We start from the raw sequence: 24,827 nt of genomic DNA on the forward strand, positions 1-24,827 counted from the left end.
TATATATATATATATATATATATATATATATATTATTTTATATATATATATATATATATATATATTATTTTATATATTATATATTTTTTTTTCTTTATAATATTGTTTATATATATTATTTTATATATTGTATATGTTATTTATATATATATGAAACTGTTGTACCTTCAACATACACGATACAGCGTCATAAAATTTGCTTTTTTGTTTACATTTTTAAATAAAATTCTAAACTTCCAAACTCTAAATTCTGTGTTCGGTGTGTTTTTTTTTTTTTTTTTTGGAGAATTAAATTTTTAAACATTTTATTGGCACGAACCTATGGACGGACGCTCAAGCGGAGACGTTGTCATAGTAACAGTAATCCTACGTCATTTCCTCTCATTTAAAAACCCTCGAGCCATCAGTAGTAGAAGTGTAGCCTGAGGTAAATAAGTGCCAAGAGATGATTGTTGCTCCCCCTTACCGTCACCAACTAAACTGAGGTCGACCTCCATACCTCTAAACTGGACAAAGAGGGTGTTTATGAATTACATCGGGCGTTTGGATGGGATGGCTGAGTCGAACAGCGCGAGTTTTCCTCACACGACACCGAACGGGTCCAGTCGCCATGAGAAGAGTTTGGGTCTCCTCACAGTCAAGTTCGTTACCCTGCTTCAGGAGGCCAAAGATGGAGTGCTCGATCTTAAAGTGGTGGGTTAATATACAATTACCAGTGGCTGAATGAAGAGAATGAATGAAAGTCGACAGGCTGTTCAGTGAGGACGTCTGTCAGGAGTTGCACAAAGAAACTTTTACCTGAGTGGACCTTCGCCGTCTTTTAAGGCTCTTATATACAGAATTACTAAGTGTTTGGTTCGTTGTTAAAGTGTTAAAATAGCGAATAGAAATGGCGTGTTATTGTGATAGAGGGACTTTTGAACAAAAACCCGTGGGATTCTCTCGCAGCAGGTGTTTGTTACCTGACGCTTGAGGCAGCAGAGACGCACTGTGTGAATTCATTGGAGACATTTTTCAGTTTAATCACCTGCTACTTTCCGCTAAAATGGTAGAAAATAAGGCCCTAAACTCTCTTTAAAAAACAAAACAAAACAAAAAAACGGTTTTTTCTCTCTCAACAAATGGGCCTTGAAAAAATGGGATGTGCTTAACGTCCAGAAAATTAAACTTAAACATTTTTGCAACTATTTATTGTTAAAATTTAACAGGGTCTAACTAATTTGGGACCATATGTTAGTGTGTTATTGATAGACTAGATATTTTTCATGGATTAAAATATTTAAGGAAATAATTTGAGTAACAGGGCTGCTTGAATGCAAAGTTTTTATGTAAAAAATTAAGAACATTTGATTTAAAAATTATTTTTTATTTATTTGCATGCATTTGCATTTTGCATTTGTTATTTCTGGGGTGTCACAATTTTAAGGAATTTTCCTTTTTGCAACAGGATAAATTTGTGCATTATCAGTGTATTGTTGTTGTTATTATTATTTGCTTATTAAAATTTGTTAATTATTTTTTATTTTGTTCAGATATTTTTAAAATATGAGCATTTGTGTCTGCTTTAAAAACATAATGGGACATCAAAGTGTGTAGTATTCGTAGAATGTGCATGTACATTTTGTTACTTTCCATTATATTCCCATCATACAAGGACAGATGGGGTCAGTTTGACCAGCGTTAACGCACCTGCCCGCTTATCATGATGGCACTCCTACTGTTGATAAACTCTTCTGATAACAGTTGAGAGTTACTGAGTTATCTAAACCCAGTGCCCAAGTATATGTCAACCCGAGCTATTGTTCGGTCCCCTAAATAGCCAGTTCCTCTCAGTCTTTGTTAATGACATTGTGCTTTTCATAGGCTGCAGACAGTTTGGCAGTCAAACAGAAGAGGAGAATCTACGACATCACCAATGTTCTGGAAGGCATTGGGCTCATTGAAAAAAAGACCAAAAACACCATTCAGTGGAAGTGAGTACAAAGATTAACAAAGTTGTCAATGTGCTACCAAATGTTGATTGTACTGACATTATATAAATCTAAATATGTTTCTTTATATGATTATATATGTATTTTGTAATGTGTGCATTCTTCGCTCCATGCATGCTCAGTGTGATATACTTCAGTTGCATAAGTGCATCTTAATGCATCTTAATTAGGGGGGAGAGTTCAGGCTGCCAGCCTCAGGAAGTTCTCGAGCAGGTGGAACTTCTCAAGGCAAATATTGCTGATCTGGAGATTCAAGAGAGAGAGCTGGACATGCAAAAAGCATGTCTGCAACAAAGTATCAAACACCTGAATGAAGACTCCTCCAGCTGCAGATATCCTTACTGTCAGTGTATGAGCCAGAAATATTTATCTGTTTTTCTTTTTCCTTATTCTCGTCTGATATTCTTCCATTTTTGGGTGGTTCCCCATGAGATTAACAGTCCCAGAAAATGCCATTGTTGGAGGAGTGCACCTAATTACATGTTGAACATTATCCTTCCTGGTCCTTCCTTGCCTGTGTGGTGTTATTTTTGGGTATTTGTGTGGCCCTAGTCCAGTTTTTCCAGTCTCTAGTCTACTGAGTTTCATAACCCTCACCCCACCAGTTATTCCTCTTTGGATTAAACATGAAGTGGTTTATACACTAGGGTTGACAAAATAATGACTTCGGTACCAAGTTTGTATCGAAATTTTGAAAATGTGACGATACCAGCATTTCCTTCTAGAATTTTGGGCGCTGTTGAGCGGATTCTTAAACGCCTGTTTGGCCATGTTTCTGTTATATTGTCATTTTCTGCTCGTCCAGCTATTTGCAACAACACCACCCTGTTTCTGCAGCGACTTTCATCATGTTTCCTAATTCCTATAACTATGTCTGACGTTTACGTTTTATGTGGTGTGAGAAAGTCACATAAACCATGTGAAATCCAGTTAGAGCAGTCAGAGACTGCAATGTTTTTTCTAGAAATGTGAATAGAATAGAATTTCAAACCACATATGAATGTAGCTCGAAACTAATTAGTAAAATTTGCATTTCATGTTTTGGTTTTTTTTGTTCACACTTGCTAAATCTGATCTGATTTACGGTCTTATCTGACAGTCTGAACGAGGCTATAGAGACTTTTCTTTGGGTAAAATGTATAAAAGAATTGGAGATACATGGTATTAGCCCTTGGTACATGTTCCTTAGCATTGTATACATACAGCTATGTGACACATGAGGACATATGTGATGCGTTCGGTGGGGATACTCTTCTAGCTGTCATGGCACCATCAGGGACACAACTGGAGGTTCCAGTGCCGGAGATGGTATGATACACCAACCTTGAGATGTACATAATTTTTATCTTTATTGAAAATAGTTTGAGTGTAAAAGTGGGAAAAAATGTTAAATAAAACATTTTCTTTTTTATGTTTATATGTAAAAGGTGTTCATCCTTGTCTTTTTCGTTGACACAGGGCCACAATGGTCAGAAGAAATACCAGGTGAACCTGCGAAGTCACTCAGCTCCCATCCAGGTGATGCTGATAAACAGAGAGACGAGCTGCTCCAAGCCTGTTGTTGTCTCCGTTCCACCTCTAGACGACATTTCTGCCATGCCGACTCCTCCTAGTACCCCAGCAGGGCTGCAGAGATTCCCCGTCTCCTCAGCCGATCTCTGTGATCTGAAGCGTGGGCCACTCAAAAGCCCCGCTGCAGAGCACCAACTCACTCCGTCCTCCACATCCCCTGATATACACATGGGTACTGCTTTCATACTAGCTCCATTCCTTACTGTGCACCAGTCATTGTTCCCTCTCCATATTAAGAAGGGATAGGAGAAAATATTTTTAACAATGAAAAAATTACATGCATCACCTCATATGTATATATTTTTTGAATGGTAGTGTATGTGATAATTTTTATACAGTATTTTAATATGATTGAATTTAGTTACAGTTTCTACCTCTCTTCTACCATTTTTTTTATTTTTTATTCTTCAAGAATGCAACCCTGAGTCTCCTGCCAGTCAGTGTTTGTTGATGCAGGCCTCTTTAGGTGGTCCTGAAGAACAGCAGAGAGAAATGGGGGGTCAGGATCTGCAGTCCATGCTGGAAGAAATGAGGGATGAGAGAGAAGGTGACATGGATGCCATTATACCAACAAAAGATTTTTTTTAAAGATAGTGTGATATTTTTGTCTTTTTAAGTGAACTTCAAGGAGATGCATCTTGCCTCTTTTTCTTATTCCTCCAGGTGTTTCTAACCTCATTGATGAACTGATGTCTTCAGATGGTAAGTTCTTTAAAAATATTTTCCAGCCAATTTTTTGCATCAGTGTTGGCCTTCTGCACAGCCCCCTTGTGGTCACACAGAACAGCTTCCTTTGGTTATATTTGTTTTGCCTTGAAGCAGTTCACTGCTGTCCTTATCAATTAATCACATAGCTAGCAGTGCAGATAAATCTTTTTAACATGTTCTGACTCCTGACAAAAGGAGGATGGGTTCCTACAGCTGAGTGATGGTTCCTCTCAAGGTTTCTTTCCCCTGTGCATGCCAGTTTTTTTTTTTTTTTTTTTTTTTCTTCCTACCGCTTTTGCCTTTTGCTTGTTGTGTTATGGCATTGATCCCTGTTAAGCCCGGGATACACTGCATGATTTTTGGCTGTCCCAGACGAAAGATTGCCATCGTGAAACAACTGTGGCGATTTCTGTGATCATATGTGGTACAGTGAGAGAGGTTCAAAGACGGCTGTTTTCCTGGTCTTGCGACCACAGATGGCCTACGATCATTTTCTGACAGTGTCAGAAATTCAGCATGATCAACACACAGTGTGTTTGCTGTTACATTTGCGTCTACTGACCAGCCAATAAAAATGCGACATGAAATCAATGAGACATGGCTCTAAAATGTAACTGCTTACCTCAAGCTCTTTTCCCTTCTGCTTTCGCCGCTTCCTTTTTTTTTCAGCACACATAAAAACTACAACTGCCAAAGTGTGATTCAACATGGTATTTTTGTTTACCAATAGCGCATGCTGATGACGTTTTATTCTTCTATAGAAACTTGCATCGTAGCCTATGTGTCAATAGGTGTCATTGATAATAAGAAATACTTGAGCACCAAATCAGCATATTAGAATGATTTCCGAAGGATCATGTGACACTGAAGACTGGAGTAAAGTCTGCTGAAAATTCAGCTTCACCATCACAGGCATAAATGACATTTTAAAATATATTAAAATAGAAAACAGTTGTTTAAAATTTTAATGGTTCACTATATAACTGTTTATACTGTATACCAATAAATGCAGCCTTGGTTGAGCATAAGAGCATTTAAAAAAACATTCAAAATCCTATCAACCTCAAATTTTTGAACAGTAATGCAGGGCTCGACATTAACGCTTGTCCAGGACAAGTGGATTTTTTTAAAGGGCAAGTGAAGGAGAATTTTACGTGTCTGACCAGATAAGTAGCCCGATTAAAACTCAACAACAAAAACAAAAATAGGGAATCACCAAGATGCGAGAGTGACTGATTTTATTACATTTAGTGTAAATGGCAATCAGTATTGGATAATATATAATGTAGGCCTATAATGTATTGACGGTAACAAGGTTGTGCTGTTGAGCCTCGCGCAGCCTCATCTCAAGGAGAAATAGAAACATATGAGCTCAGCAGTTAACATACTGCAGTTTTTATATTTATAACATATGATACAGTTAAGCAACATCATATGACCAAGAGTGCTGTCTTCCTGAATACGATCACGAGTGAAAATGTGACACTGATTTCATCAGTTAAATAAGTTTGACGCAATATTTACTGTATGATTCAGCGTTTAACAAATCAGTTGAATCAAATAATCAGTAACCCATTCATAAACGACTGCTTCATTCTTGAGTTAATCCGCAGTTTGAACGAATCGTTTGAATGAATGACTCAATGACTCGCTCATTAAGGCGGTCACTTGCCGCCATTTACTGGCGGTTTAGTTTCAGGTATAAAAGTATATAAAAACTATAAAAGTTTTTTTTTTTTTTTTTTTTTTTAAATCATATTTGCATTTTCAAAAAATTTTTTAAAACAATCTCATAACATTATTTAATGCAGTTGTAATTTTTCAGTGTAATTGATTTAATTTGGTAACAGCCCTATAGTGTCTTAATTTTTCTAATTTAATTTCTTGATCAAATTTAAGAATTTTAAATGAAAGATGAAGCATACATTTATTAAGATTAGGGGGAAAATGCCTTTTTATAAAGATTAAAAAAAAAAAAGTCTGGGTAAATATCATAAATATGCAGATTTAAATGTCAAAGCTGATAGAACACTGATGAGAATATTGCTTCAGAATAAGTTATATTTTACACCACAAAAAAGTCCTATTTTTGTCTGGACAAGCAACTTTTTTATTCAGACAAATGAATGACCAATTTACTTGACAAGCACATGACAAGTTTTAAAGGAATAGTCCACTTTCAAATAAAAATTTCCTGATAATTTACTCACCCCCATGTCATCCAAGATGTCCATGTCCTTCTTTCTTCAGTCGAAAAGAAATTAAGGTTTTTGATGAAAACATTCCAGGATTATTCTCCTTATAGTGGACTTCAATGGCCTCCAAACGGTTGAAGGTCAAAATTACAGTTTCAGTGCAGCTTCAAAGGGCTTTAAACGATACCAAACGATACTAGCGAAACGATCGGTCATTTTCTAAAAAAAAAATCAAAATGTATATCCTTTATAGGCACAAATGTTCGCATCACAAGTGCTTCCACCAGAACGTGAAGCTTACGCTAAATGTCCTACGCCTTCCATATTCATCTTGCGGAAAAAACGGAACTGGCACTGCGTTCATTTCGTAAGTCCCTTATTCCTCGTCTGGTATCGTTTAAAGCCCTTTGAAGCTGCTCTGAAACTAATTTTGACCGTTTGGAGACCATTGAAGTCCACTATAAGGAGAATAATCCTGGAATGTTTTCATTAAAAACCTTAATTTCTTTTCGACTGAAGAAAGAAGGACATGGACATCTTGGATGACATGGGGGTGAGTAAATTATCAGGAAATTTGAATTTAAAAGTAGACTAATCCTTTAATGTCGAGGCCTGAGTAATGTATGGATTTATATTTCTTTTTATTAATTTTTTTTTGTAAATGTATATTGGATGAACTCAATCTGTACACTGATAACTTTTTGTGTTTACCATTGTAGTTTTCCCCTTGCTAAGACTTTCACCAAACACTGGTGTGGATTACAATTTCAACCTTGATGACAACGAGGGAGTCTGTGACCTTTTTGATGTGCAGATTCTTAATTATTAAAAAACATGATTCATGCCACACCGGCTCACACTTGCATTCACAGGACAAAAGCAAAGGTAATGAGTGTCTCCCCCCCCCCCCCCCCCCCCCACTGCCAACGGCTGCATTCCTGCCTCAGTGCCTGCTCCTTGAACCTTGGCTTGCACTCAGTTTCACATTCATTTACATTTCATCCTTAGCTTGAGTTGGCAAGTCTTTAACAGTGTTGTCCTGTCTGCCTTCAACCATAACTTTTGTTTTAGAGGAAGGAGACAAGAAAAGATAAACACCTCCCACCCCACCTGAACTTTAGACACACGTGTGTCAATTGTTTTGTTTCATACAGTCAGTTTGTTTTCAGTTTTGTTACTTCACTCATTGTTCCTGATGAGTGATGGTGTAATTCATAGAGGTGAATGGAGGGCAGTTTTGAATGTAATCTGAGAAATTAAAACCACCCAAACATGACACACTAAGTTTTGGCTGCACACTTGTTGGAACGTGCCTTAAGATGATCTTTTTGTTCTTTGTTTTTGCCCTTTCTGTGTCTTATTCTTTATGATACTTTATAAAAAGTTCTAACTTTTTCTTATTACCACATATTGTATGCAGGAGCTCTACAATGTGACATAAAAATGTATAATATAATTTAACAGCTCACACAAAGACATTTGAGTGGCTTGATTATTTGTGTGTCTAACTATTTAATCACAACACTAATTATTTGTATGTTGGTTGGTTTTGTAGTATATTGATAGAAACACTGAAACTCAACCGTGCATATTTATGAGTTTTTTTTTTTTTTTTCAACCTGACATGTTGTTCACCATGTTGTGAAATGCTAATTAGTTTTTTGTATTTGTGTAGAGGCAATCTTACCTAATTTAAAAGAGGAATGAATATAATTTGTACTGTAGTGTTCTTGGTTTAGAAGACATAAAGATGTTAAACTGCCTTGGATAATCTTTGTTTATACATTCCACAAAATTGGGCCTTATGCAGGTTTTTTCTGTTATTGTAAGTAACTTTATTTTCTCTGTATAGGTTTTCTAATCAAAAGAGCAATATTTTTGTTCTGTTGCACTTTTTTTTTTTTTTTTTTTTTTAACCAAAGTTTTATATATGTATATCTATATATAAAAAAACATTTGCTTTTGCTCAAGTATTGTGATTATTTGTTTTGTTTGGAATCCTGTCTTGAAGTAACGTATTTTAACGTAACGTACATGAAGCATTCTTCTGGGTTGTTTCAAAATCTATCCATCAGATCCACAGTTTTGATTTCACTCAACTTACAGAAATTGTAATGCTCTTTTTAAAGATTGTGGCCTTAACAAACCAGAAAAGGTAGCAAAAGCATACCCCAAAAATAAAAAACACTTTTATTAGCTGTTTAACCCTATGAACTATGTAAACCTAAACTATAACCCTCTACAAAAATGGTAAATCTTTAATGATTTTGTAAAGAAAACACACAAATACTATTGAAATTATATGTATTATTTCAAGATAAACATCTACTAGACTGAAGCAAGTTATGTTTACTTATCCATACATTTTTTTTATTTTTTTTTTTTTATATATATTAAATATCAACAGGCACAACTGAAATGACAGAGCATTGATCATAAAAATAAGCATTAAAATATCTTTAGATGTTAGTGGTCTACTATAACTTTAAAAAAATCTCATTGATTTACATTACAAGCTGTCATAATTTTTATCATACTTTTTGGTCATACAAATAACATCCGCACCATCTTTTGCACAGTTTGGACCTCTGAATAAAAGTGATGTTTTTTCCTCCTTGAGTTTGAGTTCCATTTATCATGTTGTGGGCCACAAAAGCATGATTTCAGTGCATCTGCTTCTGTACGTAGGCCTATGGTGAAAGATTCCATGTGTTTAATTTCAAAGGTTTGTTTGGATTGTGCAGCTGGAGTTGATAATACAAATGCTATGTCACCTTGTGACCCATAGGAACTGGCCATGATTGCTCTAGATTGCTGCTCTGGTTTTCCTTAAATTCTTTAGAACATTTTTGAATATTTTGAAATTAGACACTTCTGTAAAAGAATGGAATGGAAACATTAAACAATGGAAAATGTGAAAGAAAAGAAAAAAACTATGCATATGCACAATATTACTGCCAAATGAAAAACAAAGAAACATTATTTTATGTTAATGCTAGGTCCATAAAGCGTTGTATTATGTAGTTATGAAGTCTTATGAAAAATCATATTCTTTATATAAAAAAGGGGGGTTAAGAACTTTTTTTTCTTTAGACCTAATCTTTGCTCTGATATTCATCCACGGAGTATTTCTTTTCTTTATTTTGGAATACTGGAGTACTCTATTCTGATTGGTCACTCGGAGCATATAGTGGTCTGATATTCCTCTTCCTGTCAGCGATTTTTTGTTTATTTATTTATTTATTTTTTTAATAAAAGATGCCAGCATCCACCAGCATTTTTGATAATTTTCTCAAAACTTTCATGACCCCAGAATATTTTGTTGTATGAATATCTGAACATGCAATACGCCTATATCAAAAGAAAGAACAAAATCTCTGCTTAAAAAAAGTTTTATTCTAGCTTTATGTATTCTTTTTATCAACACTTGAATGTGGGTAAGATTAATAAAAAAAGCAACATTTTGAACAAAAAGCTGAGGAAATCACGGTTTTTTTTTTTTTCAAAGACTACAACAAAAGACTACAATGCTTTCCTCGCTTGTTTCTGCTCCTGTTTTTGCCTGTGTTTTGATCTGATTAATAGCGCCCCTACCGTATAACAGTGAAAACACGGAAAGCTGGAATTCCTTCAGTGGCGGAGAAGAGTTAATAATGTCGCGTTTAAATTATGTCGTAAAGATCGTATAAATTGAACGCAAATGAACGCCACCACATTATAAATGGGAACCTCTGAACTCGAAGTCAGACTGGAGTTGGGGCGTGCTCGTAAACAATATGGCGGACGCAATCCACCTCTTGTAATGCGGAAGTAATCTATTTTCTGTGAATGTGCCAGACCTACGATTTATTCAAAACTAAGAATAACAAAGGTCAGTAAACGGTAGAAATATTTCCGTTGCAAGCCAGTGTGTTTATGATTATGATGATAATTAAAATAATATGATAAATACAAGCAGCATAACGGACAGTTTTTGTACAACTATAATTACATGGAAGCGGATGTCACATCGCTCATTCAAGTTGCAAATGGCCGCACCTAATAGGTAGCCTATTGACTGTAAAAATGTTTTAATTAACAATAAAACATATCGCATATACTAAATACGATAGTATTGTACAATTATGATTAATTGTAATTAATTAAATAAAAACAAAAAAAGCAAAAACACAAGTGATGCACATTCTTTATTCATCATTAAGTAGAGTTAAGAATTTCACTGAATTTATTGTTGAAAGGTAGGCTGTCTTGCTCTGCCCAGTAACTTTAACACACCTGATGTCGTACGACTTCCCAACTTGTAAATATGAACTTCCCAAGAGAACTTGAACGCACCATCAGTCTGCTACTAGTCTGACGCTACTTTCATGTCTCGTATCACTCATCGTCCTTTTTTTTTTTCTGTTCTTTTTCATACAAACGCAACTAGCAACATGTTGCGTCTCACCCTTTACTTCAAAGAGAACTTTACTAAAAAAACAAAGCCACTTTGTGTACATATGTGCCAAGGGGAAGATGGTGCAAAGCCTCAACAGGCTGGTTAAAAATCTACACTATCTCCTTCACTATGCTCAAATGGAAAAAGTACTGGTGTCCTGGGACTGTGAATGAGAATTCAAGGAGATATCTACTTCTTGTTGCTCTCTCGCGTGTGCTAATCTCCTTCCCCTGTCTCCAAAGCCTTTGGCACATTTCAATACGTGCTGTCTGAAGGAGGAACCGATGAAAGTGTACAAAACAGGATTTAGACAGCAGTGTGTCAATGCCAGGCTTTCTGTGATCTGAGTAGCCCTGTCCAGCTCTTTACTAACCCCACAGTGAGTAACAAACATATACATGATGTCTACGGCCCGGCAGAACTTGACCACGTTATATGGCAGCTGCGTGACCACAAAGACTCCCACCATCACAAGCAGCACACGGATGGACCTCCATTTCCTCCACCTTCTCTCCTGAGGGAGCTTCAATAGGGTTCGGCCTACACAGGTGTAGCAGAACAACATCACTAACAAAGGTAGCAAGAAGCCTATCACGACTTCCACCACCTCCAAACTAGCTTTAGCCCTGAGCGCCATGTCTGACAGATACATTGCAATGCAGCTTTTTTTATGAGGAAGCTCCTTGACCGTTGAAAACACCAAATCAGGGACTCCAAGAAAAAATGCAACAGTCCAGACCACCGAACAGAGTTTTCCACAATGCTTCTTTTGAAAAGCACGGGCAAGGCCTCTGTTTCTGGCTTCTGGCCTTAAAGCTAGGTACTGATCCATGCTGATGTGGGCAAGGAGCATCATGCTACAGGTGAAGTTGATGGTGTACAGGGCAGATACGAGTTTACAGACAGTGACCCCGAGCTTCCAGCCGTGGACGGCATCTGCAGCCCAGAAGGGCAACGTTAGGAGCAGCAAAAGGTCTGCCACAGCCAGGTGAAGTATAAATGTGTCAGTCATCGTTTTCAGTTGCTTGCAGTATGCGTACACCGCCACAACCAGAGCGTTCCCTGCTAAACCTAGCACTAGAGATAACCCGAAAACAGCTGGGAGGAAGATTCTCGCAAAGGATCGCACGTCACCCTTCTCACAGATGGTCTGATAATCATCATAGCTGAAGTTGGAGCTGTTGTTTTCGTACTCGGAGTAGTCATAGTAATGTTCCTCTGAGATCTCCATTCTTCCTCGAAAGCTCTGGAAAAAAACATTAGTTGGAAGGTTTTTAGTTTTTTATGTCCAAAAAGTCATCAATTTTCAAGCATTCTTACATTTACCGATAGTGTTGATCCTTGTTCCAGTAAAGCATATGGCTACCAGACAGGATGTTTTATTGCTTCAGGCATGTAACAGCACCTTCATTCCAAACATTCCCACTCGGCTTTTATCAAATGCTCTTTTTCTATACATGCTTCAAATCACAGATAAACTGAAACTAGAGATGCGTATCAGTTAATCCTTTCCAGGTTTCCAGTGTAATCCAACATTTGCTCAAAACAAGTCGTACACTTTAAAGTTTCACTTTAAATTCCCCCTTCCATAGAAAGGGTTTAATATATATATATATATATATATATAAAGTGGAAATCATAACATCTTCAATTCTTTATATTCTCACATTTTATTATGCACAAGTTCCAGGAAAATGTTTTCACAAATTAGCTTAAATATCATACTTTAAATTAGTCTATACCAAAGGCTATACCATAAATTAGTGTAATTTCAACTCAGGCTTAAACCCAAACATGTTATTTTCAGTAATTTGGAACATTAAACATAACACTGATCTGCTATAATTCTGCTAATAAGTGCTATAATTATTTTCAAATAGCAGGCATGAGCATTTTAATGCAGTATCTTAATGTTTGCACAATTGCATACTTTCTGTTTAAAAGACTCTCTCCCAAATCCAGCAGTGAACATCTGGATCATATTAAACTTCTAGCAAAAAATCAAAACAATTCGCTAAAACTGATAGTACAATGTTTTTCTTACCTTGTAAGATTTTAGGCTTTGCCTGAAGGCAGAGTAGATTGTTTCTGTCTGCTCTTCCTGTGAGAACAGAGTGTGTTTACTGTGACTCATGCATGCAGAGCTTTACTCCCACACCTCATACTGTGAACGTATCTTTTCTAATGTGCATCTCCAGCAACTGTCCGCAAACATGCCTTTAAAGTCTTTTCAACAAGGTTATCAGAGGGCATATGGCATAAATGTAATGCACAGCCACAGCATATTCATTTTTTTGGGTGTGGTAATTTTGGTTTTTCTTCAAAATGAAAGTGCATGCACATCATTTTTGTGTAATTATTATTATTTTTTAAGCTAATTATTTCATTTTTTATTTTTGTTTGAGAATAATAAAAAAGTGCTGTTGACTTTGTTTGTAGTCATTGTATGTACCTGTGTAAGTTGCTTTTGCATGGTTGCCTGTGGTTGCTTTTTATGGCTCAGTGTGAAGGCAGTGGTACTGCATACTGGCCTCAGTGTGATTTCATACAAAAAAAATTTCCAAGCACATTTTATAAGCTTAAATGGCAACAAAGTGAAATGCACAGGAAATAGTTTTGTGTTATTATCAAGGATTATGCAGATAAAGAAGAAGAAAGGGTGTTGCTTTTCTATTTAATTTGGACCGCCAATGTGTTTTGACAAGTTCCTGGCAAGAAACATATTATTTTGCATGTTTCTAACAACTTTTCTGGCACATTTAACTGGGAGAACCACTCAAATACAAAAGAGGAGTGATAATTACGCAGTTTTTATCTCACAGAATGCATCAACACACACATAACTTCTCAGCCTATTTATGCTTGACAATATCCACATGTCATTCTTTTTATTCTTCACTAAATTTACAACCACAGAGCAGCCAAACCTCTATAGAAAGCTATTCTCCTACAAGGTTTTGCAATGCTTCCACACAATAAAGAGTGACATTTAAACAAAAATGCTTTATTGTAGTTAACAGATAAAGATCAACAGACATCAAATAAACATTGTGACAAGCGGAGCTGGCTTGAGTGCTCATCTCTTGAGTAAATACTGCCGCCTAGTGATGCCTCTTAGACTTACAGAATTGGGAGAATCTATTATATTTACCAGATTATTGAAAAAATAAAAGCTGTAGAAGGATAAATGATTACTTTCATAAGCATAACTAATATTCTTTATGAAACATGGTGATGTATCTCTATATATGCAATCCCTCTTTTTCCTGATTCAGGGAACCTGTAAGGAAAGAACATCTGTTAAGCCTAATACCATTTTTTTTATATTATGTAAATATGTTTACAATATATTACCTGGGAAGGAGCCTTACATGCGTATAATGCTTTAACTTCTCAGCCATGGTCTTTTTCCCACGGCATTCTCATCCCTTTTGGCACGGGCAGGCTGCTGTGTTAGGCAAATGACAAGTTCAGTGTAAAGCAATTCAGTGTATTTCTTTAATATAATGTGTTTAAATGGCGCATTGACAGGGTGATCAGAGGATGGAGAATACCTGGGGAATTTGGGGATTTCCCATTGATAAAAGGCTGCTACGTCCCGGGCGATGAGGACTTTTCTGTTTGGTCTTGCTTTTGCTCTGCCTCTTGGTGCGATAACCCTTTGACTGAGATAACAAAATGATGAGTTCAGGGTAAAGCAAGTCAATATATTTTTAGAATATAAAATCATGTAACTGGTGAAGCTTGATTAAAGGTGCAGTGTGTAAATATTAGCGGCATCTAGCAGTGAGGTTGCGAACTGCAATATAGAAAGCTACGGTGGCCAACACAGGACAAACTTGTCGTTGTCTGAGACAGCAGAGAGTAGCCAGTCAAACAAACGCGCTCTGTAGAGAAGTTTGTCCGTTTAGGGCTACTGTAGAAACATGCCGGCACAAAATGGCGACTTAAAGGCCCACTGAAGTGTCTTGGAACATAGCATTATTCAATGTGTTGACATAATTTCAACTGAAACAGGAAGACAGGGCAGGATATATCGAACTGCCCTGCCCCTTTTTTTAAAATAGCCAATAGCTCAGCCAGAGCCGCTGAGCTCGGTAAAGCTTTGGTTTCCTAATCTCTAACCGTTTCTCCTCCTAATCTCCTCCATATCGCTTTAAAATACACCATTCTGTGCAGAATTCAAATGGATCCAATACGTTTTGTGGTCTGCGCCGACTCGCTCATATGACTCGCTGTTTATTGTGTAGGAGGGGCGGGACTTCAGATTCTAGAGAGCATCTGATTGGACAGAAGATTTGATGAGAAGCTGAAGTGTGCGGTGATGCCATGAAAATCTGTGATCCATTTTAGAGGGAGTAAGAGACTGTAAGTTTTGAATGCTTACATCTTCTAAATGCGAATTTTGTCATTGTTTTGGAACACACCAGCTTATTCATAACCTTAAGGCTAACATATTCATACTAAAAGCTAAAAAACTTAAATTTTGATTTCAGGGGGACTTTAACTTGTAAGGGGACATTGTCCATGGTCATTCTAAGGTAATAAAAACATAACGGTTCATTATGTAAGGTCTTTATACACCACTGAAAACATAGTTATGTATATTATATTGCATTTCTGTCAGTAGATCCTCCTAAAATGTACACATTGCACCTTTAATTGTTTATAACTCAACCTTTTTCTCCATTTACCTATAGCCTTTATATAATTTCACTATTTATATTTGAATTGCATGAGAGAGGATAGTGAATACCTCAGAATCTTTACTGTCTCTTAAAACTGTGAAAACTCCTGGACGTGGCCTTTTTCCTTTCCTTTCCTTTTTGACCATCTTTCTGTTCTCCTTTAGATCATTAAAAATAATTAAAATTAATTTTCTGGTGATATATTTTACATGACAATCTCTGCATTGTGGAACAAGTATGAGGGGGAGATACAGCTGCAGATTATATTTTTTTGGCATGTGAAATTGATTATGGCTTGATTATCATCCAAACCCATAGGGTTATTTCATTGTGAAACAGCAGCAGCTGGAAAATCATCTCACAAGATTGCGCAAAGGCACAAGCTATTAAACATGTACTTACACTTGATGTCACAAGAACTTCTGTCTTTGCTGTATCTTCCTTCTCTGTGGAGACCGTCTGTCGTCGTACTCTGTACATCTACACAAAAATCATTGTTAAAAGAGTAATTATGAAAAGAGATAAAACATAAAAGATGTGTTTAATGCACATGCACACTGAGGACAAATGATCCTTCAGTCTGTTTAAGCACCAATAGCTTCTGCAGAATGGTTTCAGTGACACATGAACATGGAGTTGTGTGAGGACACATGAATCTAGTCAAAACCATTCAAAACAGTCAGCATGGTTATTTTATCAATGTCAAAAAATTCCAACTGCTTATTAATGACAGTATTTGAAGCATAATTGCTAATGAAATTAGATTACAAATAAGCCATTGATGCATTCTATCACTTTCCAAAAAAATCATGAACTGTATTTAGGGAAAAACATACCACAAAAAAAAAAAGCCCCATAAACATCCTTTTCACCCCAGTGTGATTAACCTCAGTAAAGTACTGCCAGCAAAGTTCATCCCTCACCTCAGGCTGATCAAGATCCGGCTCTTCAAAATGTATAGATAGTTGCATGCTGTTATCTGTCTCTACTTCCCCATGAAGACTGGAGATGAGCAGGCTGAGACACAACAGCCCTAGCTGCACACTACCCTTCATCCTGCTGCTTTCTGCAGTCCAAGTGCACTTCATCTCCGCTTTATACTCACACATTTAATCACTACCAGATGTCCAAAAAAAGGGGCAGTAACATTTTCCCTGACGAAAACTTTTTGAAACACACATGCAGGTTTGAACAACAAAACACCCTGCTTAGGCATGTAATGATCTGCTGTCTAATACTGGCACACAAGATGATTAGTTATGAGTGATTTGTGTAGCTGAGGGGCCAATGTATCTCTTAAGGCTGTGTTTTGTCATCCAACTTTTGGTCTTGATATTGATTTATAACTTCATTGCGGGAAAATAGATGACGGAATACAATTTGTTCCTGAAACGAAAGAAAACAATAAAGTAAAAATTGATTTTGAGAAGGAGAAAGTCTCAGAATGGGCGGTGAGAAAGAGCAAGGAGGAGGAAAAACCCAGGGTACTTAGCCCTTTCTGTGTCATTGTTTTCAAACCAGCTGACTGGATCTACATGTGATCAAGCTTAAGTCTGAAAATGCTGGAATATTAACTTGCCTTATACAGTCTGAATTTGCAGATCAGTGACAAGGACTGTAGGAAAAATTTTTTTTTAAAAAGAAGACCATGTCATTGCAATGTTGAAGACGGCCCACATGGTGTCTAAGTGTGTGCGGATAAGCATCCGCAAAACAGGACCATAACGTCTTTCCTGAAACCAGTCCAAGATGGTTTGTTAATTTTATCTGGTTTAAGCTGGTCTCCCAGTCTGGCCAAGTGGCCAAAACTCATATAAAATTATTAAAGAGATAGTTCACCCAAAAATGAAAATTATCCCGTAATTAACTCACCCTCAAACCATCCTAGGTGTATGTCTTTCTTCTTTCAGCCGAACACAATCAGACTTATATTAAAAAAAATATCCTGGTGCTTCCAAGCTTTATAATGGGAGTGAATGGTGACATTTTTTTTTTGAAGCCCAAAAAAGTGCATCCATCCATCATAAAAGTAATCCATACGGCTCTAGGGGGTTAATAAAGGCCTTCTGAAGCAAAGTGATGGGTTTTTGTAAGAAAAATATCCATATTTATAACTTTATAAACTAATAATAACTGGCTTCCAGTAACGACCGTACACAAGTCTAGTTCCGAGGCTTGAGGGTGAGTAAATAAGGGCATAGTTTTTGGGTGAACTATCCCTTTAAAACAACAAACATCTAAGACCAGAAATTGAGCTTAGGCTTATTTTAGACCAGTTTAAACAACGATTAACTGTGAAGATGTTCCTTAATAAGTGCTAAATTATTTTTAGAGGTGCAATATTATTTTGATACGTGTTTGACTGCCTGGGTGGGTCTCTATATAGGTCATTTTTGTTGTTTGTAACCAGAATAACATCTTTCTGAGATAAAATCTCTTTAAAAAAAGTGATATAAGACAGCAAAGAATACAAGGCAACATGTAGCAGTCAAAACAATTTAAATAATACAAATCAAACAAAATAATATAAATGAAAAATCTGTAAATCAAATATCACAGACAAACAAACAAACAACACTTTTTTTTTTTTTTTTTTTTTAATTAATGTGACTAATCTTCTTACAACTAACAAACCATTCTCAATATGGTATCAGCGTTCAACACGTCCAAAAAGTGGATTAGCAGCACTGTTGCAGCCCTGTGTACCGGAGGTTGGCAGATTTTAGGTCTCGTGGTCGTAAATGGCATGAGACCACAGCAGGTACACGCGCCCGCTACGCACGCGCTCCGTTTCTGTGCGTTTTCTCTTAAGAGACTTTTGACTTTCTTTTGTCAAACTTGTCAAAAGGTTAACTTCGAACATGCCCGAAATACACTGAAAGCCGATCGTATTGATTTGAAGCGGTCTGCGGACATTTATAATGAGTTTGTCTTCAAATCTTGACAGCTTGGCAGTCGCTGGTCGAAGAGAGCTGACGTGAGGTGACGACGCGACGGTAAGTGCCTCATATAAAATAGTTCTTCCCAATATAACAATTTTATGTATCCAGTATGGTTTATTTTTTATTATAAATTTTATATACATGTGCCTGCATGATTAATCGCATTAAACAGGAAATATATAGCCTATTATAACTTTAAGCTGTCTCATGAATGACTAGACCTGCATCTTGTAGCCTATAAAAGTGGTTTGCTATCCAAACTCAGCACGAACAGCTTGTTTGTGATCATACTGTAGCTCGACGTCGACTTAAGCAGTCACAAAGTCTGGTTTAAAGGGACAGTTTACTCAAAAATTAAGGTTCTGTCATCATACTCACCCACCTTCATGTTGTTCATGACTCTTTTGTGAAGCACAAAAGGAGATGATAAGCAGGTTCAGGCACCATTCACTTTCATTGTATGGGAAGAGAGATGCATCGAAAGAGAATGGCGGGTAAATGATGACAAACTGTCCCTTTAATGCATTGCCACTTTCTGACAGATGAATTGTAGTTATAGCCCATGGGCAAAAGCTTTTTGTTTGCTTTCACTGTTGGCTCAGCAGATGGTTTTGAGGTTGTGGAGAAAGATCTGTTAGTTTTACGGTGTGCCTACAAAAAGCCTAAGTTTGTTTTTTGTTTTTGTTTTTTTAAACTGTTGGGGACACCAGTGTTATTTAGTATTATTTATGTATTATAGTATTTATTCATATTTTGAATGAGTTGAAACGTTTTATTATTTTTAACATTTTTATTATTAATATTTCTATTTAGCTTTCATTTTAGTACTTCAACTTATTTTATTTAAGTTGCCAAGGCAACAATTCTAATTTTTAAGTTCAAGTTTCTCGTTCAGTATTTATATTTATTTCAGCTTTATTTCAATTAGCGAAAACAATTTTTAATAGTTTTAGTTAGCAGTAACAACACTGGGGAACACTAGCTTCCTAAAAATAAACAATTTATATTTTTATTTTCTTTACATCACTGTATGTTTAAGGCAAGGTCACAACCCCAGGGATGTGGCACCATCGAAAAGTTCATGTCTTTTTTATGATATGCCATAATTATCACGGTGGCCTCAGATATAATAATAAAGAATACGTCCACAGCAGTGGATAAAAATGTCATTGTTGGGGTCTTGAATCTCAAATTTGTGCCTTATTTTAGCTGCAGACTGATTTAATAACCTTATGCAAGAGCTTTTACTTTGGACTTTTGCAATACACTGTATTATGTTGATTTCATTATGAAACAATGTTAGAATTACAAAATTGTTTTGTCTTCAGATTTACCTCCCAGCTGCCACTATGAAGCATTAACCAATCTGTGTCAGAGTATGAAAAAATAACCTCATAAAATAAAACAATATCTGACATCTGTACGTTCAGACATGTTATAAAGCCAGTGGCGCAGCTGTTTTTTGTTTTTGTTTTATTAAATTGCTCTTTTCTGCTTCCATTACTATCCTCAGCACACAGTTGGGACACGGCAGGTATCTTATTAGCTCTGTAGAGGTGAAGGATGGGGCGTAAACTGGATCTCTCTGGTCTGACGGATGTGGAGGCCGAGCATGTGATGCAGGTGGTGCAACGGGACATGCAGCTGCGCAAAACGGAGGAGACACGGCTCGGGTGAGTCTCATGCACCCTTCTGTGTCTTTGTAGCATCACTTTTATGACTCCTGCTCAAAACTACATTGGTTACATAGTCAAAATTTGATGTCAGTAAGATTTTTTTTTGAAAGAAATTAATACTTTAATTCAGCAAGGATGCACTAAATTAATCAAAAGTGACAGTAAAGACTTTTACATTGTTTGAACTTTCAACATATTGTGTATTGTGTTGTTATAAATGTTTTCAACATTTATAACAATAAGAAATGCGCAAAATCAGCATATTAGAATGATTTCTGAAGGATCATGTGACACTAAAGACTGGAGTTATGGCTGCTGAAAATTCAGCTTTGCCATCGCAGGAATAAATTATAAACCAATTTTTAAATTGTAATAATATTTCTCAATATTACTGTTTTTACTGTGTTTTTGATCAAAGAAATGCAGCCTTGGTGAGCATATGACACTTCTGTTAGAAACATTAAAAATTAAAACATTTCAAAATCCATTTTAAATCATCTATTTTAGCATCGTCTCCCTCGTGATGTCACCCAAATGGCATTCCAGTCATTGATAGAGAGCATGAGGAAGTTCCCATCATTCTTTGTCATACTTTGAAACAAAATGACAGGAAGGGCCCTCCCTTCCCTCTTTATCCGTGACTCACTTTCCTGAGCCCACCATGAATACGATTTCAGCCTTTAAGGAATCTGATTCTGACCTACAGATACAGATACAGATACAGTATGAAGGTTTATCAATCAGGAGAGACAGATTCAGGTTGTGTCTTGGTCATATGAGACCCATATTTGGTGTCACTTTATAATAATGTTCAGTTATAAGCCATTTATAAGTTATGATTATAACTAATCATTTACAAAACATGACTATACATTCATAAATGATTAATAAGTCATACGCTAACATTTTATGAATGTTTTGTTAATTTAGTTACAAGTCATTTATAACATATTAGTTAACCATGAACTAAACATTTACAAAACATGACTATATGGTCATAAATTATTAATTATTATTAGTTAATTAGTGGTATGTTAATGATTTACAAATGACTTCACTCCTGCGTTTGACAGTTCTCACCTAAGCTTACGCCTCCGTCATACTGTACGTCATACGTCGGGTCAAAGGTCACCCTTCCGCCGGAACTTGACTCTTTCGTTTCATTCACTTGAAAACAAAAAAAAGTATGTTTCTTAGAAATACTGCTTTAGCATACTTGCATGTTTGTGCTTTTAAATACAGACCAGCTTACATTACTATAAATATATAACATTATTATAAAGTGTTACCCAATATTTATACCTTCACCAGTATTTGCAGACCCTTGCTACGTCTGAAATCACATACTGTAATAGTAGGTAGAACATTTGGATTAAAACCATTAAAAAAAGTATGTTCTATATAGTATGAATGTAGTATGAATGAAATTCAGACATACTACATCCACCCTGTTGTCACTGTCATGTTACCTACGGGGCCAGTTGCGTCACTTCACTGCTGTTCACAAATCCTCTCCTGTGGCCTCATGGGATAGTAAAGTGTCAGTGGATGCTCACTTCAGAATCTCACCAGAAGTAGTAGGTCATCTGGGTACTTTTCGCCTGCTGTTTTATGAGTGCTGTGAATTCAGACATAGTGCTTGGCTTTTTATGCCTACTATATACTATAGTATGAAATAGGCATATTAGGACACAGGGCCTCTCTGTTTAAAGATGAACTTGGTGCACGTCCCAGCACGTAATTGTAAGAAACAGGTAGCATACTTACCTAATGGTCTTACTGAACCTAATCTCAGCCTCAGACACCACGCCCACGGACCGTTGGCTGAAAGTCTGATGCATATGGCACACAAAATTGGAAATACTTCAGGAATTTCGAAGTCGTCATCTGATTGGTTGAATTCTATAGGATTTCTGGGAAACGTGTGTGTTGCATTCTTTAATGGTCCACCTGTAAACAAAAGCCACGATTCCACCACAGGAACTTTCCCCAGGAACTAGGGACTTTGGAGTGGTACTCTGTGTGTTTGACCGCAGGGACCAGGGTCTAAATGAAGTTCCGGGTAAAAATTTTCCCCTCAGAAAGTCCCTGCTCACGATGTAGTACTTTTTTAAAGTTCAGGAACTTTAGGGGGTGGGACTTGGGCACTGAACATGCTGATTGGTTGAGTTCACGCTGCATTTTGATTGGTTGACTCTACGCAGCATTTTATTTCAACCACCATTTTTAAAAGTCTGTTTTTGTGCGTGCAGTAAGAGTTGTTTGCCATTCAAAGTTTAAAAAATACGACCGATGAACCGACGATGAGGTTCATATACGGAGGACGAAATCCAGCAGGAACTGGAAAGTCGTGCGCAGTCCTACATCACCGGACTAAGTGCCTAATCTTCACCGTACTTTAGACTGCGATGGAAACTTAGACAGCAACAGGTCTGGTGGAAAAGTTCCTGGGACAAATTGTTCTGGGTAATTTCGGTGGAAACACAGCTAAAGATGCCATGACGCCAAACCCCCTCATGGAAGATTGCTTATCAGAATCAAGTAAATGCTGGATTTTCAAAAGTATGTGAAGTAAGTAAAGTTCACAGCATAGACTCTTTAAAATATGTCAAAGAGTTTTACACAAAGTCTGTTATTGTAGGGACATTGACGTTCCATTTTCATGCCCCTAAACATGACTCGAACTGTGATTGGTTGCTTTACATGTCAGTCAGATGTCCTCTGGGCGGTCCTTGGCCAACAAAAGCTGCTATGGAGTCCAGACCTTCTGCCGTCAGTCTGAAGGTCTGGCTACGCGAGACTATACAGAACCTTACTTTTAACTCTTTTTAAAGGACGGAACATAACCCATTATCTTTATTTAGTGTGTTTAATGTATTTAGCCTGTAATCTCTGTTTGACCTTCTCTCTTCCCCTCTGCCCCCCATTGTTTTGTCTTTCTTTCAAAAAAAGTATGGCACATTGGCCCAGAGAAGCACATTACTTATCACTGTACTTCAGGGCGATAAAAACACTTTGGTTAATGACTTTGTTTGGCACTATGATTTTATCTGACCTGCAGACAAGAACTCTGGATGCACTAATCTCTCACTCTGTTGGAAATGTTTGTTTGCTGGAACAGGAAGTAGGAATAATGGCACAAAAAATTAATTTGGAAAAAAACCCAAAAACAAACAATGCCTTAGTGTAGTTGATTTCATGCTTTTAGGCAGTTTAGATAAGAAAAGCAGAAACACACTGACAGTATTTTATGTAGTCACAAAAACACTATTCTCTCAATCTGATCACAAGTGCTCACAGGAGACATTTGAGATGCGTGTTAATGGCAGCGTGAAGATCTGTCCACTTGTATTTGGGTTGCTTGAGATCGATGTTAACACCAGGTGTACACAGATCCTCTGTGATATAATGTTAAATACAGTATGCATCAGTTCTTTCAGAACTCCAGGAAACAGGATTTTATTTATCCAATTAAGAGTATTGGGATTGGTTAGCTTACACTGTTATATCTGTACGGTACCATACGACCCTATACCATATTGATAGTCAGGTATTTTTTGTAAATGCTTTTGAAGTTCAAATCAATTTAATATAGTTTTTATTTGAAGAAAACAGCTATTTCTTAAGACCCACAATTACACAAAACCTTAAACCATCTCTTTTAATGCAGACAGCATTTTTTTTCTTCTCCCAAGTGTGTTCTGCCTGCATGCATCTAGCTTTTCAATATCCTCTCTGACACCTGGTGAGCATCTCTGAATTTCAAACAGGACTGAGTGAGTTATCAGAAAATGGAAGAGCACAAAAACAAGATTATTAGAGAAGAGCCTCTGAGTAGGGGAAGGAAAATGCACAAAGAGAGACTACGCAACATGATTTCCCTCTTGTAGGAAAGTATTTGATTTGAAATACATACATATATACATATAAACCTGGAAACTAAATGCGAGCAAACCATTTTAAGTGAGCAATATAGTCATTTTTATACAATAGTTGAGTTAAATAAAACTGCCCAGCAGGTTGGGTCAGACATTTAACCTAACAGCTGGGTCAAAACAACCCAATCGCTGGGTTTGTCCATTTTTAACCCAGCATTTTTTAGAGCGAAGGATGGAAATGAATGAGTCGGCAATGTAGCTGTATTGGAAAGTGTGTATCATGTACTGTATCATATCTTCTTCATAATTTTTTATTTTATATCTATTTTATATACTTTGTAAAACCCCTCTGGACCTACTTAAATAGCATCTGGGGTACGCAAAGCCCTGGTTGGGAACCACTGATCTAAATCAGCTTTTGGAAACCATCTAGAGAGAGACCATAGGGTCCTTCATTTATCCATGCACTCATCCATGATTTTCCATTTCATTAAATCAAAGATTTCAAACAGATGGCAGATTCTGACATTTTTGTGAGGAAACTGTTAATCCATTACATGAAGAGGAAATGTCATGGAACTGCACACAGAACATAGTGTTTCTGGGCAGGCATTGGCTTGTAGGACACTATTCAGTGGGTCATTTTGATCTAAGACCGTACAAACAATTATGACAAGACAATTTATTTAATTACATGCTGATCCATTTATTATGTAATGCATACTAAAGCCATGACTGT

The 24,827-nt window shown here is 36.7% G+C and overlaps 3 protein-coding genes and 1 long non-coding RNA gene across 8 annotated transcripts in view; 2 read left to right on the plus strand and 2 right to left on the minus strand.

The window, feature by feature from the left end:
• Window positions 1–10: 10 nt before the first annotated feature.
• e2f5 (E2F transcription factor 5) lies at window positions 11–9,714 on the plus strand. The gene is made up of 8 exons (XM_051881804.1): window positions 11–693; window positions 1,864–1,973; window positions 2,162–2,323; window positions 3,191–3,299; window positions 3,450–3,735; window positions 3,976–4,110; window positions 4,227–4,265; window positions 7,186–9,714. Exons 1-8 carry the CDS (start codon window positions 526–528, stop codon window positions 7,293–7,295), a joined length of 1,119 nt encoding a protein of 372 aa, XP_051737764.1. The 5' UTR covers window positions 11–525; the 3' UTR covers window positions 7,296–9,714.
• Window positions 9,715–10,634: 920 nt separating this feature from the next.
• ackr4a (atypical chemokine receptor 4a) lies at window positions 10,635–13,179 on the minus strand. Its single transcript, XM_051881794.1, has 2 exons — window positions 12,949–13,179; window positions 10,635–12,150 (listed from the first exon to the last, which is right to left on the minus strand). Exons 1-2 carry the CDS (start codon window positions 13,036–13,038, stop codon window positions 11,038–11,040), a joined length of 1,203 nt encoding a protein of 400 aa, XP_051737754.1. The 5' UTR covers window positions 13,039–13,179; the 3' UTR covers window positions 10,635–11,037.
• A 2,814-nt stretch (window positions 13,180–15,993) lies between these two features.
• Window positions 15,994–18,927, minus strand: LOC127505895 (uncharacterized). The gene is made up of 3 exons (XR_007927844.1): window positions 18,913–18,927; window positions 16,516–16,978; window positions 15,994–16,072 (listed from the first exon to the last, which is right to left on the minus strand). It is a non-coding gene; the product is annotated as an uncharacterized LOC127505895 (long non-coding RNA).
• Window positions 17,647–24,827, plus strand: part of myripa (myosin VIIA and Rab interacting protein a) — a 28,213-nt gene continuing 21,032 nt past the window's right edge. For 4 of the 5 annotated variants that reach the window (XR_007927824.1, XM_051881664.1, XM_051881684.1 and 1 more), the window contains exons 1-2: window positions 18,360–18,588; window positions 20,048–20,207. Coding sequence is in view for 4 of the 5 variants with exons in the window: in XM_051881664.1 (XP_051737624.1) it covers window positions 20,098–20,207 (110 nt within the window). In the remaining variant the exon portion in view is untranslated. The other variant, XM_051881673.1, reaches the window with a different exon arrangement.

The sequence above is a fragment of the Ctenopharyngodon idella genome, chromosome 2 (assembly GCF_019924925.1).
Source record: "Ctenopharyngodon idella isolate HZGC_01 chromosome 2, HZGC01, whole genome shotgun sequence".
Lineage (NCBI taxonomy): Eukaryota > Metazoa > Chordata > Actinopteri > Cypriniformes > Xenocyprididae > Ctenopharyngodon > Ctenopharyngodon idella.